The 16,581-nt window shown below is 44.7% G+C and overlaps 1 protein-coding gene across 1 annotated transcript in view; it reads right to left on the bottom strand.

Moving 5' to 3' along the window:
• Positions 1-2,684: 2,684 nt before the first annotated feature.
• POFUT1 (protein O-fucosyltransferase 1) overlaps positions 2,685-16,581 on the bottom strand; it is a 39,573-nt gene continuing 25,676 nt past the window's right edge. The window contains exon 7 of the mRNA XM_052650724.1: positions 2,685-3,029. Coding sequence (XP_052506684.1) covers positions 2,877-3,029 — 153 coding nt within the window. The 3' untranslated portion in view covers positions 2,685-2,876. The remainder of the gene's footprint in view (positions 3,030-16,581) is intronic.

Below are 16,581 nucleotides of genomic sequence, written 5' to 3'. Positions count from 1 at the left end.
GTTGGTGGAAATGTAAAATGGTGCAGCTGCTGTGGAACTCAACATTGATTTCCTCAAAAAACTAAAAATAGAATTAACATACACTCCAGCAATTTCACTTCTAGATATTCACCCAAAAGAACTGAAAGCAGGATCCCAAAGAAGTATTTGTACACTCCATGTTCTTGGCAGCATTGTTCATGATAGTTAAAAGGTAGAAGCAACCCAGGTGTCTATGGATGGATGAATGGATAAATAAAATGGAGTGTAAACATACAATGGAATACTATTTAGAATTTAGGAAGAATTTAGGAAGGAAATTCTAATACGTGCTATAACATGGATGAAGCTTGAGGACATTATGCTAAGTGAAGTAAGTCAGTCACAAAAAGATAAGTACTATATGATTTCACTTACATGAGGTACATGCTGCTGCTGCTGCTGCTAAGTCACTTCAGTCGTGTCCGACTCTGTGTGACCCCATAGACAGCAGCCCACCAGGCTCCTCTCTCCCTGGGATTCTCCAGGCAAGAACAGTGGAGTGGGTTGCCATTTCCTTCTCCCACATGAGGTACATAAAGTAGTCTAAAACCATAGAATGGTGGTTGCCAGGGGCTGGTGGGGGGATGGGGGCTGTTGTTTAATGGGCACAGAGTTTCATTTTCCAAAGATGAAGCATCCTGGAGACTGGCTGCGCAGTGACCAGAATGTACTTAACACTGAACTGGATACTTAAAATGGCTAAGACGGTACGTGTGTGTGTTAATCGCTCAATCGTGTCGGACTTTGTGACTAGATGGACTGTAGCTTGCCAGGCTTCTCCGTCCATAGAATTCTCCAGGCAAGAGTACTGGAATGGATTGCCATTTCCTTCTCCAGGGGATCTTCCCAACCCAGGGATCGAACCCAGGTCTTCCACACTGCAGGCAGATTCTTTACTGTCTGAGCTAGCAGGAAATAATAATAAGAGGGCAAATATTATGTATATTTAAACCACAAGTTTTTTAAAAAAAGAAAAGTGGCTTTTAGCTCTTTTCATCCTATTCTACCTCCATACCACACAGGTTGTTTTCTTGTCCTTGAACTTGTCACTTTGTGGCAAGGTGGCAGCTCCAGGCATCAGATGCTCACAGCAGCATCTTAGGTGGGAAGACGCAGGGACAGAGGCTTCATCCCAATGATGCTGTCTTTCCATCCATGCAAAGTGAGGTAGCAAACTCACCACTCATGTTTCCTGGCCAGAAATGGGCCATATGCACACCTCCAGCAATGTTCGGTGTCCATGCTGTCCAATACTGAAGCCACAGTCATATATGTTAATTATAATTTCATTTTAATTAGTTGAATTTTAAAAGCCACATGTGGGCAATGGTAACCAAATTGGACAGTGCAGCAATACAATCTATTAATAGAAAGAGGATAAGATGAACATGAGTGGCCTGCATCGGTCATGAGTCCTTTCCCTGGACAGGCTGAGTTCTCTAAAATTAAGGCAACTCCATTACCACCAAAAAACAAAATTGAGGGACTTCCCTGGTTGTCCAGTGGCTTAGACTCTGCGCTTGTAATGCAGGGTGTCCAGGTTCAATCCCTGGTCAGGGAACTAGATCCCTCATGCTGCAACTAAGATCTGGTGCAGTCAAAATAAAAATAAACAAATAAATATTAAAATTTCTGAAGTTCTGTGAACAAGAAAGAAGGGTGTGTGTGTTGAGTAGATTACCAACAATCTCTGCTACAGGTAAGCTACTGTATCTAATCACACATTTGGTTTAAGAAGAAAGATGTGCATGTCTCTGTGTGTGTGTGTGTATGCGTGTGTGTGTGTGTGCACACGCGCATGCGTGCAGGAAAAACTGGAGGTATATCCATCAAATATTTACAATGGTCATTACCTCTGGGTATTGGCATTATAGTTTATTCTTATTTTCTTCTTAACCCTTTTTATATTTTCTAAATTTTATGTAGTAAGCAGAACTATATTTATTGTGAATAATAAGTAGCTACCATTACACACTTATTAGAATGGCCAACATCCAGAAAAGTGACAACACCAAATGCTGGTGAAAACGTGAAGTAGTGGGAGCTTTCATTCACTGCTGGTGGGAAAGCAGAATGGGGCTTCCTGGGTGGTCAACGTTAAAGAATCTGCTTGTCAGTTCAGGAGAGGCAGGTTCAATCCCTGGATCAGGAAGGTCGCCTGGAGGAGGAATTGGCAACTCACTCCAGTATTCTTGCCTGGAAAATCTTAGGAGACTAGCGGGCAACAGTCCATAGGGTCGCAGAGAGTCTGACACAACTGAGTATGCACGCTTATGTTTACAGGAATGCAAAATGAATGGTACAGCCACTTTAGAAGACAGTTTGGCAGTTTTGGTTATTTTTTTTTTACAAAACTAAACATACTTTTAACATACAATCCAGCAAGTATGCTCCTTGGTATTTACCCAAAGGAGGCAAAAAACTGTCCACACAAAAACCCGCATACAGATATTTATAGCATCTTTATTAATAATTACCAAACTCGGAAGCCACACTGAAGATGTCATTCAGTAGGCGAATGGATAAATAAACTGGAATATCTAGATAATAGAATATTATTATTCATTGCTAAAAGAAATGAGCTATCAAGCCATGAAAAGCCATGAAAAAACTTAAATGTATACTACTAGGGGAAAGAAGTCAATCTGAAAAGGCTACACAATGTATGATTGCAACTTTGTGACATTCTGAAAAAGTGTTCAGTTCAGTTCAGTTCAGTCACTCAGTCGTGTCCAACTCTTTGTGACCCCATGAATCGCAGCACGCCAGGCCTCCCTGTCCATCACCAACTCCCGGAGTTCACTCAGACTCACGTCCATTGAGTCGGTGATGCCATCCAGCCATCTCATCCTCTGTCATCCCCTTATCCTCCTGCCCTCAATCCTTTCCAGCATCAGAGTCTTTTCCAATGAGTCAACTCTTTGCATGAGGTGGCCAAAGTATTGCAGTTTCAGCTTCAGCACCATTCCTTCCAAAGAACACCCAGGGCTGATCTCCTTTAGAATTGTCTGGTTGAAAAAGTGTGGAGACAGTTAAAAGATCAATGGCTGCCAGGGGTTAGTGGAGAGGGATGAAAATGTAGAGAGAGCATGGAGTATTTTTAAAGCAGTGAAAATAACTCTACATGATACTATAATGCTGGATATATGTCATTATGGACTTGCCAGGTGGCACTAGTGGTAAAGAACCCACTTGTCAGTGCAGGAGATGTAAGAGACTCGGGTCCGATCCCTGGGTCAGGAGGATCCCCTGAAGAAGGGAAATCCCAAGGATAGAGGAGCCTGGCTGGCTACCATCCATAGGCTCGCAAAGAGTTGGACACAAATGAAGTGATTTAGCATGCAAACACACATATGTCATTATAGATTGTTCAAAACCATAGAATGTACAAAAGCGAATACTACCATAAACTATGGACTTTCAGTGATAATGATGGGTCAAAGTAGGTTCATCAGTTGTAACAAATGCACCACTCTGGTGAAGGATGGTGATAATGGGGGCAGTTCAGTTATGCATGTGGGGGACAGGAGACAACTTTGCTGTGAACCTAGAATCCGGCTCTAAAAAAAACACTTAAAAAATGAACGAACTAAGTATCAGTTGCGGTTTTGATGAAGGATATCATTGGCAAACCACCATTCTGATTCTGGTGATTACAATTCCTGGGGTAACCACTACCTATAGGGTGATGAAGGTCCATCACTTCCCTTTCCTGTCCCTGAGCAGCAAGGATATCTCTGATGCCTTGGAAACAGCAAAACTCAGGCTCTGCACAAAGATAGCATCCAACATAGCAATGGCCAACCCATCAGAAAACATTTACTGAAGCGACCGTGGGCAGGGCATCACTTTAGGAACAACAGGACACCTAAGGATGACTAAGACATAGCGTTTGCACTAAGCTGGGACTGTAGAAGCACGGGGAATCTTGGCTCTACCAATTCTGTGTGACCTTGAATAAGTTGCTTTCCTTCTCTGAGCTTCAGTTTCTTCACCTACAACCTGGGTGTGACTCCTGCTGGATGACCTCACAGAATTCCTATGGGAGAGTTACTAATGAAATGCTATAGTATGGGACTTTCCTTGTGGTCCAGTGGCTAAGACTCTGACTCCCAATGCAGGGACCTGGGTTCAATCCCTGGTCAGGGAAGTAGATCCTGCATGCCACACCTAAAGATCCCGCATGCCACAACAAAGATCGCAGATCCTGCGTGCTGCAGCTAAGACCTGGTGCAGCCAAATAAATTAATTATTTTTATTTTAAAACAGAAACACTGAAGTGAGATGCTCCATTACTTAATGGCTTACGGGAGATGCAGGTAAGGGGGAATCTCCAGGTTTGGAGGCAGACAGATCTGGGTTTGGGTCTCAGCCCTGCCACTGACGGCTGTGAGGCCTTGGACAAGATGCTTGATTGCTCAAAGCCACTGAGTGAGGAACACAGGTGCAAGGAGCATGGTGTGATATCAAAGCCCATGAACTGAGAATTCAGACCCGGATGCAAGACCCAACTCTGGCATTTATCAGCTACATGTGTTCTTCTGGCTATTTCCAAGGAGAATCAGAAGTAAAGAAATTCAAAGGCACACTCCTGACCAGTAGGAAAGTGGGATCAGGGGGTAAAAAGATAGGAAGCACTTGGGTTAAGAACGGAGACAGATAATCCACAGGTACAAGGGTACAAGGCTGAGGGTAAGAAGACCAAGGGGAAGCCCACGGGAGAGCGGAAAGGATATTTATGGAGCATTTACAGTAAGTCAAGTATTCAATCCTTACAATCACCTATTCTGAAGACACTTTTATCATCCTCACCTTATAGGTAGGAAAACTGGCCAAGGTTATGTTTTTGTCCCATGAACCCAGAGCCCACACTGTTTCCTCTCCCTACAGTCAGGTGGCCCTAGCTCATCATCCCTGTATTTCTCTCAAGTTTTCTGCAAATACTGGATGTGTCTCCAGACTAAAAAATAGCCTATTTTCCCCCTCCCCTGAGGCTTCCAGACTTGTGGAGAGCAGACACAAACTCATAGTGATTTGAGATGAAGCCTGGGGAGGCCCATTCAGCCCATTACTGCCTGCAAAGTGATGAGGCTCGGTTACTCAGTCCCTACCCCTGCAGATCTGCCTGGCCTGTCTCTGACTCTCCAGAGGCTCCCCTTCTCTCAGGGACAGAGCTTGGGGGCTCTGACAACCTCACTGTTGGCCATATTTCCCACATTTCTCTGGCCTGTCCCCATGAGCCCACAGGCCTCTTTGTGCCTTTTTTTCAGAGGTCCTTCCCCCCTGGAATTCCCTCTCCCCTGAACCCCTCTTTCTTCTCATACGTGACAGACCTCTGTTCATCACCCCTCACCCACCCCCATTCCACTCCAAAATAGGATCCTGCAAGCTTCCTCTTTCAGCTCAGTTTTGTCTCGGTCTTGCACAAAGGGAAATGTTATATGTGCTGGCACCTAAGAGGAGAATGTGAACTGTACTTCTAACAATTAAAACCAAGTAAGTAAGTAAGTGCTAGTCATTCAGTTGTGTCCAACTCTTCGAGACCCATGGACTGTAGCCCATCGGGCTCCTCTGTCCATTGACTTCTCCAGGCAAGAATACTGGAGTGGGTAGCCACTGTCTTCTGCAGGGGATCTTCCCAATCTAGGAATCGAACCTGGGTCTCCTGTATTGCAGGCAGATTCTTTACCATATGTGCTGACACCTAAGAAGAGGAAAAGGTGAACTGCACTTCTAACAATTAAAACCAAAGTCCCCCTTTAAAGGGCCTCCTAGGTGGCGCTAGTGGTAAAGAACCCGCCTACCAATGCAGGAGGCATAAGAGATAGCAGGTTTGATTCCGGGTCAGGAAGATCCTCTGGAGGAGGGAATGGCAGCCGACTCCAATATTCCTGCCTGGAGGATCCCATGAAAGAGGAAACTGGTGGGCTACAGTCCACAGTGTAGCAAAGAGTCAGACACAACTGAAGCAACTTAGCATGCACACACACCTCCTTTAAAACCTTGGAACTTACCTTAACCATCCTTATCAAAAATTACCTTCACAGGCAGAGCTAGGAACAGTTTATAGAAGCCCAAGAGAGGCCTTCATAACAATTTATTTATTTATTGCATTTATTTAGCACTGCGTATTCATTTTAAAATATTTGTTTCTATTTTTTGTTTATCCCTAGGTTGGGAATATCCCCTGGAGAGAAGGGAAAGGGTACCCACTCCAGTGTTCTGGCCTGGAGAATTCCATGGACTATACAAGAGTCGGACACCACTGAGTGACTTTCACTTACTTACTATAAATTATTTATTTATTTATTTGGTGTTTCCTTATGCCAGGCACTGTTGTAAATACTTTACAGCCTATCTTTTCCCATATCTACATCTTTAGGAGGTGGAAACTATTATGATCTCCATTTCACAGGTGAGAACTGAGATTTCAAATCGTTACCCAGTAAGAGGCAGAGCCAGAGTCATTCTGTTCTAATGCAGTTTCAAAGCCCATGACTTTGGTGTCTCTGGGCCCACAAACTGGTGGACTGGGGAAGCACCTGACTACAGTTGTGTTTTATCTGGTCTGCTACATATTTTAAAAACAGAGAGGGCTTCCCTGGTGGCTCAGTGGCAAAGAGTCCGCCTGGCAATACAGGCGACATGGATTGGATCCTTGATCTGGGAAGATCCCACATGCTGTGGAGCCACTAAGGTCGTGCGCCTCAGTTACTGAACCTGTGCTCTAGAGCCATGAAGCCACAGCTGCTGAGCCCATGTGCCGCCACTACTGAAGCCCACATGCCCTCTGCCCACATGCAGAGTCCGTGCTCTGCAACAAGGGAGGCCACTGCAACGAGAAGCCCGCACACCAGGTCTAGGGGGTGGCCCTGCTTTCCGCAACTACAAAGTCTTCACAGCAGTGAAGACTCAGCACAACCAAAAATAAGTAAATAAATACAAACAAAAATTTTAAAAAACTAGAGAATCAATTGCCAACATTTAAAAACTAGCAGATTTCTCCTATCAATTGGAATTTTCAGCTTCTCTTGAAATATCCAAGGAATTCCCTGGTGGTCCAGTGGTTAGGACTCTCTCTCACTGCCAAGGCCCTGGGTTCCATCCCTGGTCCGGGAGCTAAAATCCCACAAGTCATGAGGCTTGTGGCCAAAAAAAAAAAAAAAGATTCCTAAGACTCAGCCACACTGTCTGGGTTCCCACATGGCAATAATAGGCTGGGGGCAGTAGCAACAGCCCCTGTTAAACAGAATGTGTGCATTCCACTTTGCCATTGGCTCCCTGGTCCCTCGCAGGCCTACCTCATTTTTAGAAAACTTTCTTCGGCTGCGCCACATGACATGTGGGATCTTAGTTCCCCGACCAGGGATCGAACCTGGACCCTCTGTACTGGAAGCACAGAGTCTTAACCACTGTATTGCCAGGGAAATCCCATTTATTTTCTTCGACTTCCTGGCCTTTGGAAGCATGTGAGTTTGTGGCTCCTGAGTCTACAGTTTCTGATAGTTGCAGTTTCCTTGCAATGTAGTGAGTTCCCCATCACTGGAGACGTGCACACTAACGCTTAGTGCAGGTGCTGGAAAGAGATTGCAAGAGCTGACTGGGATCACATGGCATATATAGTCCTTTCCAGCCCTGCAATGCCAAATATTTACTTAAGACTACAGCATGTATTGTCAAGAGCTAACTTCCCCTCTGATCTCAACTTACTGTTTCAACCTTTCCTTCCCTTTACCTTGGTTTCTTGATCTATTTATATATTTTAATCATATGATTATGCTGTATGAATTCTGGTAAGCTTCCTCAAATCCTTTTTGGAACAAGGCATGGGGAACAAATAAATCCAGACATAAATATTTGCATAAAGGGCTTGGTTCCAGATACTGAAAAGAAAAAAAAGAACTATAAGTTGTAACAGCCAAGGTATGTTAGTTTCCCTGAGATGCTTGGGCTCAAAAAGATAAAGGACCTAAGAGTCTGGGATGTAGCAGCTGAATGAGCATGAAGCTAGGTGGTCTCAACTGATTGTCTCAGGAAATGAAGACTCAATGCTTTATCACCCATTCTTTATTTAAAATAGATTTTAAAATTATAAAACTAATTATGGCAGTTTTTTTAAAAATCGCTTCAGATTCCTTAACATTTCTCCCACAGAGAGGGAGAATCTATGTTTTCTTTCCTTGAATCTGAGTGGGCTCGTGGCTGATTTAACCAATATGCTGTGCTTAGTTGCTCAGTCATGTCTGACTCTTTGCAATCCCATGGACTGTAGCCCACCAGGCCCCTCTGTCCGTGGGATTATCCAGGAAAGAATACTGGACTGGGTTGCCATTCCCTTCTCCAGGGGATCTTCCCCACCCAGAGATCGAACCCGGATTTCCCATGTTGCAGGCGGATTCTTTACCATCTGAGCTACCAGGGAAGAAAGATGGTACAGATGATCTTATTTGAAAAGCAGAAATAGAGACACAGAGAACAACAGTATGGACACCAAGAGGGGAAACTGGGGAGGGGTGTAGTGGGAAATATGCTCACTACTATGTAGAAAATGGTAACTAACGAGAACCTACTGTACAGCTCAGGGAACTCTGCTCAGTACTCTGTAGTGACTATATGGGAAGGGAATCTGAAAAAGAGGGGATATACGTATATGGATGGCTGATTCACTTTGCTGTATAGTAGAAACTAACGCAACATTGTAAAGCAACTATACTCCAATAGAAATTGATTTAAAAAAAAAAAGTAGCCTCATGGAAATACCTACATGGGGAATAACTAAAGCCTCCTGCCACCAGTCAGTGAGGAACTGAGGCCTCCTTTCTGCAGCCATGTGAATGCCCCATCTTGGAAGGAGACTCTCCAGCCTTGATCAGGCCTTCAGACAACTACAGCTAAGGATGATTTCTTGACTATAACTTCATGAGCCAGAACCACTCAGCTAAGCTAATGCCAGATTCCTGTCTCTTAGAAATTGGGTGAGGCGATAAATGCTTATTGTTTTCACCTGCTGAATTTCAGGGTTCATTCATTCACACAAACAGATAACTAGTACCCAAGGTTCAAAATTTTTAAACATACAAAAGAAGATATAGCAAAAGCTCTTTGTCACTCCTATCTCTAAACACCTGGTCCCCCATCCTCTCCCACCTCCCCCAGCTAACTTACAGAAAGCCTTGGGAAATGTTAGGTTTATTATCTGGGATACAGAAGCAGATACCCTTGGCTCCTCTTATAGATTATCTGACTGAAGATAGACTGCAGCAATATGGCATTCCCCTTCCAAGCTATAAAGCCATGCCCTTCTTTCTGCACAGGAACTGAGCCTTTTCAGCCCTGATGCCACCTTTCCCTGCCATAGCCTCGATCTCCCACGAGCATCCCCACATCCTGTCCAAGTGTGAGGGTGAGGGATTCCCCTCCTTGCACACCAGTGGAAAACATTGGTGTGAAAGACATATGTCTTTTTCTTTGACCCACAGAAATCAGAAATCAAACCACACACCTCCCAACACACAGTCCCAGCCTGGTCCCCAGCCTTCTCTCCAAGGTGTCCAATCTTTATCCTGCCCCAGCCTTATATCCTCACCCCAGACTTCCCAGTCTGCTCTTCTGACCTCCCAAGACACTGCTCGTGCCAATCCTTCTTCCCCGAATGCTCTGCTCCCAACCTACCCTTTTGAAAACAGCCACCTCTCTCTCTCTGTGAAGCTTCCTCAGATATCCTCACATGCCTCCTTGCTTCCAATCTGGCCCCCATCCGTCCATTGTCCATTTGACAGCCGGGAGACTGATGCAAAACCTGAAGTGGTCCTTCCACTTCTGGCAAGATGGAGAAACAGTCTCCACCCTGCCTCTGCTGCTGAATGCAGCTCCACACGCTGGACAGGGACAACAAGCAGCTCTTGAGAGTTCAGAGAAGTCAGCAGTAGAAGCCAGATTGGGGAAGAGAGCAATTCAAGGATCACCAATCCGGCAGTGAGTTTACGTGTTTTTTTTTTTTTCAACTGAAGTGTATGTACTTTATTTTATTTTATTTTTATTTATTTGGCTGTGCCAGGTCTTAGTTATGACATGTAAGATCTAGTTCCCTGACCAGGGTTCGAACCCGGGTCCCCTGCATTGGGAGCTCCAAGCGTTAGCAACTGGACCACCAGGGAAGCCCCCAAGTGTTTTGTTTTTTCCCTCTGGTATTCCTTGGGCTGTCTCAATGCACTCAGAAGGACCAGGATGGGGGCGCAGGGAGATCCTTATTTTTATCCTTTCTGCCGTTCTCGTGTGTCCTTCTCCCCAGGCCATCTGTGGTGGCACAGGTGGTGGCAGGTGCCTCCGGGAGCCTCAAACAATGAGGAAGGAAAACTTCCTCTCCAACTGGAGGAGCTGTGGTCCAGAGTGGGGTGAACCACTACTGATTTGTCCCCTACTTGAGCGCAGTCATGGGAAATGCGCGTCAGAGTCGGGTAAATAAAGCCCCAGGGAGCCAGAAAGTCCCAGGGGGAGAGCAGGGAGGCGGGAGTTTGGAATAGTGACCCCATAAAGTTAACTGTGAACTTCTGGTCTCACCCACTAGCTGTACATGAGTGGATCTCACTTAAACAGCTCCGCATAGACTTTGAGAACTGAATCACGAGCGAGGCTGCTCGAGACCCAAGTTCTGAAAGCCCATAAGTGGCCCACACATAGAGCAGATGCACACGGCACCAAAGAGAGTTTGAAAACAGGACTGACATCGGAACCAAAACCCACAGAAGGCAGGAGCTGAACCCACTTTGCCAGTTGCCTGCTAAGACATAACTATCGATATTCTCTATGCGATTTAAGTGAGATTAAAGGCTATTAACATAGGACAGGCAGGCCTGGTGTGCTGCGATTCATGAGGTCGCAAAGAGTCGGACATGACTGAGCAACTGAAATGAACTGAACTGAACATAATAATCAAAACATCCAGGACAAACTACCTGCAATACAAAGAAGTAGAAAATGTCTACTAGCATGGGAAAGTCGATGAAAAGATGCCGACAGCAAGACGCTGGAATGATCTAAAGACCTTTAAGCAGCTGTTACAAAAATACCCCAAGGAGAAAATGGGGAGTTAATGTTTAATGGGTATGGAGTTTTAATTCAGAAAGAAGAAAAAGTCTGGTGATGGGTGAGTGGTGACAGTTATACAACAATGTGAGTATACATAATGCCCTGAACTGTATAGTTAAACTTGGTTAAAGTGGTAAATCTTATGTATGCTTTACCATAATTTTAAAAAATACTCCATGGAGTAAGGATAAAGATTTTAACTTTCTTTAACTTTTCATAACAGAATATCTCAAATGGAAATTTTAGAAGTGGAACATACAATAACTGATATTAAAAACTCAATGGAGGGCTTACCTGGTGGTCCAGTGGTTAAGAATCCACCTGCCAATGCAGGGAACATGGGTTTGATCCCTAGTCTGGGAGGATCCCACATGCTGCGGAGCAACTAAGCTCGTGAGCCACAGTTTTTGAGCCTGTGCTCTAAAGCTGCTGTTGCTGCTGCTAAGTCGCTTCAGTTGTGTCCGACTCTGTGCAACCCCATAGATGGCAGCCCACCAGGCTCCCCCGTCCCTGGGATTCTCCAGGCAAGAACACTGGAGTGGGTTGCCATTTCCTTCTCCAATGCGTGAAAGTGAAAAGTGAAAGTAAAAGTGAATTCGCTCAGTCGTGTTCACCTCAGCAACCCCACAGCTCTAAAGCTAGGGAGCTGCAACTACTGAGCCCTTAAGCTGCAACTACTGAGGCCTGCCAGCCTAGAGCCTGAGCTTCACAGCAAGAGAAGTCAGAGTAGCCAACACTCTATGCAACTATAGAAAGCCCACATGCAGAAATAAAGACCAACCACAGCCGAAAATAAAATTAGTTAATTAAATCAATCTTTTTTTTAAAAAAAGCTCAGTGGATAGGCTAAACAGTAGAATGGAGATAGCACAATCTGTGAACTTGAGGACAGATCAATAGAAATTACGCAATCTGAACAACAGAAAAAAATAAGCATGGTCCATGAGACCTATGGTGCAGTATCAAAAGGTCAGCATAGCGGAAGGATGGGAGAAGGAGTACGGCGCATGAATGTTTACAGCACTTCATTTATAATCCACTCCCCAACTGGAAATCACCCTTCCTCGGATAAATCAGTAAAGAAACTGTGGTATATCCTCACAAAGCTCAGCAATGCAAAGCAACGAGCTATTTGATGCAAATAGGCTTCCCAGATGGTTCAGTGATAAAGAATCTGCCTGCTAACGCAGGAGACACAGGTTCAGTCCTTGGGTTGGGAAGAGCCCCAGGAGAAGGAATGGCAACCCACTCCAATATTTTTGCCTGGGAAATTCCACAGACAGAGGACCCTAGCTGACTATGGTCTACAGGGTTGCAAGAGAGTTGCACATGGCTTATTAACTAAACAACAACCTGTAATCCTAGATGACTCTCAGGGACATTATTGTGGGCAAAAGAAGCCAGTTTCAGAGGTTGTACTGCATGACAGCATTTATGACATTCTCAAAGTCAAAACAATGGCGATAGATCAGTGGTCACCGCAGGTTAAGAGTGGGGAGAGTATCTCACTACAAACGGAAACTGGAGGGCTTTTTGAGAGGTGATGGAACTGTTCTGTATCCTGTTTGTGGTGGTGGTTACGCAAATGTGCACGTGTTAAAATTCATAGAACTATAAACCAAAAAAAAAAAAAAAATTTACCATATGTTAATTAAAACAAAACCAAAACCTTGTGGTAGTCAGTCTCAAGGTGGCCTACGGAGATCCTCACCTCCTTGTATTTATGGCCTGTGCAGTCTCATGGAATAGGGTTGGCCCATGGACCAATAAAAATGGTAGAGGGGACAGTGAATGAGTTCTGAAGCTAAGTCATAAAAGACACTGCAGCTTCTGTCTAGGCCTCTTGAATCATTCTCTCTGAGGAAAGCAAGCCACAACGCTGTGAAGACAGCCAAGCCAGCCTGTGGAGAGGAGCTGAGCCACCAACAGCCAACCCCAACTTGCCAGTCACGGGAGTGGGTCATATAAGAGATGGACCCTCCGACCACAGGCAAGCCTTCAGGCGAATGCAGCCCTGACCAATATCTTCTTGCAACCTTACAAGAGATCAGAACTGAACTTCTCAGCCAAGTTGCTCCCAAATTGTTGACCCACAAAGAAACTGTGGGAGAGAATATATGATTACTGATGCTTGAAAAGACTATATTTTGGGTTACTTGTTATGTTGTTGTTCAGTAGCTCAGTTGTGTCTGACTCTTTGCAATCCCATGGACTGTAGCACACCAAGCTTCCCTGTCCTTCACCATCTCCTGGAGCTTGCTTAAACTCATGACCATTGAATTGGTGATGCCATCCAACCATGTCATCCTCTGGCGTCCCCTTCTCCTCCTGCCCTCAGTCTTTCCTAGCATCAGGGTCTTTTCCAGTGAGTCAGCTCTTCACATCAGGTGGCCAAACAATTCAAGCTTCAGCATCAGTCCTTCCAATGAATATTCAGGATTGATTTTGTAGGATTGACTGGTTTGATCTCCTTGTAGTACAAGGGACTCTCAAGAGTCTTCTCTAACACCACAGTTCAAATGCAGCAATTCTCTGATGCTCAGCCTTCTTTATGGTCCAACTCTCACATTCGTATACGACTCCTGGAAAAACCACAGCTTTGACGAGGCGGACTTCTGCTGGCAAAGTGATGTCTCTGCTTTTTAATATGCTGTCTAGGTTTGTCATAGTTTTTCTTCCAAGGAGCACGCGTCTTTTAATTTCATGGCTGCAGTCACCATCCACAATAGGTAATGACAGTCCTGAGATATAGGTCAGATCATGTCTCTCCCCTGCTCAAGACCTCCCAGTGGCTTCTCACATCACTGACGTAAAAGCCAGAGATGAGGCCCACTCAGGTCTGGCCTGTGCCCTCCTCATACCTCACCTACTTCTCCTTCCTGTCCCTCAAACATTCCGGGCTAGCTTCCACTCCAGGACTTCTGTACTTGCTATTCTTTCTACCCGAAATGCTCTTCCCAAGTATGCATACACTCACTCACCCCCTGCAGGTCTCACTCAACTGTCACCTGGACACAAAGGTCTTCTCTGACCACCCCAGCCACCTTCCTTCCCTCTACCCTAGTTCATTCTCCTTCATGGTTTTCATGACCTCCTCATACTTTATGTACACATTTTTTTTCTTATCTGTTTCTCCCCCATTACAAAGCAAGCTCCATGAGAGGAAGGACTCAATTTATAATGGTTCAGTGGTTTAATTTGTATTCCCATTTTACAGATGAGAACACTGAGTCCCAGTGATTACACACTAGATTAATATTAAAGATAGTCTGTGCACCCAAGCCTTGGGACACCAAACCTAGTGCCTTTTCTAAAGAATCAACCAATCCAAAATCCTCATTTTCTAGTTCAATAGGAGATAAGAGTTCAGAGAGGGCTGGGAGGACTTCCCTGGTAGTCCAGTGGCTAAGATTCCATGCTTCCAATGCAGGGGGCCTGAGTTCCTAATGCAAGGAACTAGATCCCACATGCTGCAACTAAGAGTTTACATGCTGCATCTCAAGATTCCATGTGCCTCAACTAAGACCCGGCATGGCCAAATAAATATATATATATATTTTTTTTAAGAGAGAGGGCCGGGGATTTTCCTGTCACTAAGAGACAGTTCACTGTACCCTCCCCTTGTATACCACTGACTTAATATGGGCCGGAGTGGGGTCTCTCCCATTGGCCCATCTCCCCAGTTGGCTGAGAGCTCCTGTTCATTCACCAGCAATGGTTGGGAGAAGATGGTCTCCCAGTGAGCTAACACAGCACTGAAACACAAAGGACAGAAGTCAAGAAAGTTTCCAGCAGGAGGTGCCTGGTGAGGCTTCTGGAGCCCCAGTAAAGTTTAACCCCCATATCTGGAGCCCTTGCAATAGTTCCAAAACATATTCGTGCCCTTTAGCATCTCTCTGGCAGCCCCATGTCAGCTGCTGGTTCAGAAACCAAGCCTTAGAAAGATAGTTTTGCAATTTTGTGAAATAATACTATTATCATCAAGCATCGACGATGTGCCAGGTACTCTGGTAACAGCAGTTCTTTACATTCTCACAAAGACCCTATAAATTAGGATGAAATTATATCATGTATGGGCTCAACAAATTAGGGCAGAAATAGTAAATTTTGCCTTTATACTTTGGGACTTGACTTTAAAGGAAGCTGAGACTCAACTGAAGACATTATTTCCATTTGACAGATGCAAACGCTGAGTCTCAGATAGGCCAATAACTTGAATGAGTCACACAGCAGTTAGTGGCTGAGTTGGGGTTCAAACCCAAATCTCCTGGACTGTGTAGAGTCATCGTAATATACCACCAGGACAGAAATCAAAGTGTCTGGACCCAAGATAAGTGGCTTCTCCCTAAGCCACATCAAAAACCAATGAAGCCAGACAGTGTAGGGAACAGGCACCATGCCAGGGAGGATGAATTGGCACAAGCTCTTTGGAGGGCAATGTGGTCATGCCAATCAAAATGACAAATGTGCACTCTCTTTTGACCCGTCAGTGCCACTCTAGAAACACATGTGGGAAATGGCACCTGTTCCATGGTTTACATTGCGGCCTCGTTTGTGATGCCTCAGAAAGGTTAAATGCCTCTTCCCCTGAGAGCCCCATTGGTCCTATGCTGAGGGTCTTCAGGGCTTGTATAAAGATAAGGCTGAGGGACTTCCCAGGTGGTCCAGTGGCTAAGACTCCTTGCTCCCAGCGCAGGGGGCCTGGGTTCAATCCCAGGTCAGGCAACCAGATTCCACATGCCACAACTAGGAGTCCACGTCACAGCTAAAGATCCTGAATGCCTCAGCTAAGACCTGACACAGCCAAATGAGTAAAGAGAGAAAGAATTTTTTTTTTAAAATAAAGCTGGCTGTTCATGTACCATTAGCTACAATGGTGCTATTAGATTTTTTTTTTTTAAAGGTAAAGTGAGGGTTTCCTAACCTTGATCTTCATAATTCACAACACATTATTTACTTAATATTTTTCTCTAAATCAAATCATTTTTTGTAACCTAAGTAAGTTACTTAAAAGGAAACGTTAAATCACATCTGTAATTGAAAACATACAAATGCAAAGTATCCCCAAAATAAATATACTCAAAGCAAAACAGGGGTACTAAATTCTGGCTAGCTAATGTCTGACTCCTAGTCTGCCGTTAGCAGGATGGATTAGCAGGTGCTAGAGTAGTTAACGACTGGCACTAAACTGAGACTTTCTCTTTGACATTGTTAACAGGACTGAGGAATTGCTGAAAAGAATCCTCTCCTTCTGCTAGTGCCCTGGACCTCCTAAACGATCTTATATTCTGTTAACAGAGGGGAAATAGCCCCACTCTGCAGAGAATGAATGTGTGACGTTTTTTTTTTAGAGGTGGATCTTCAAAGAGGGATGGGGTGTCCTCCTAAGATTCCCTCTTCCCACTGGGGTGGGCTGAGTCATCGCGTGCAGGGAAGGAGGGAGTTTATAGGAAACGCCTTTTGTTCCTTCCC

The sequence above is a fragment of the Budorcas taxicolor genome, chromosome 13 (genome assembly GCF_023091745.1).
Source record: "Budorcas taxicolor isolate Tak-1 chromosome 13, Takin1.1, whole genome shotgun sequence".
NCBI lineage: Eukaryota > Metazoa > Chordata > Mammalia > Artiodactyla > Bovidae > Budorcas > Budorcas taxicolor.
This window is presented reverse-complemented; position numbering and strand designations above follow the sequence as displayed.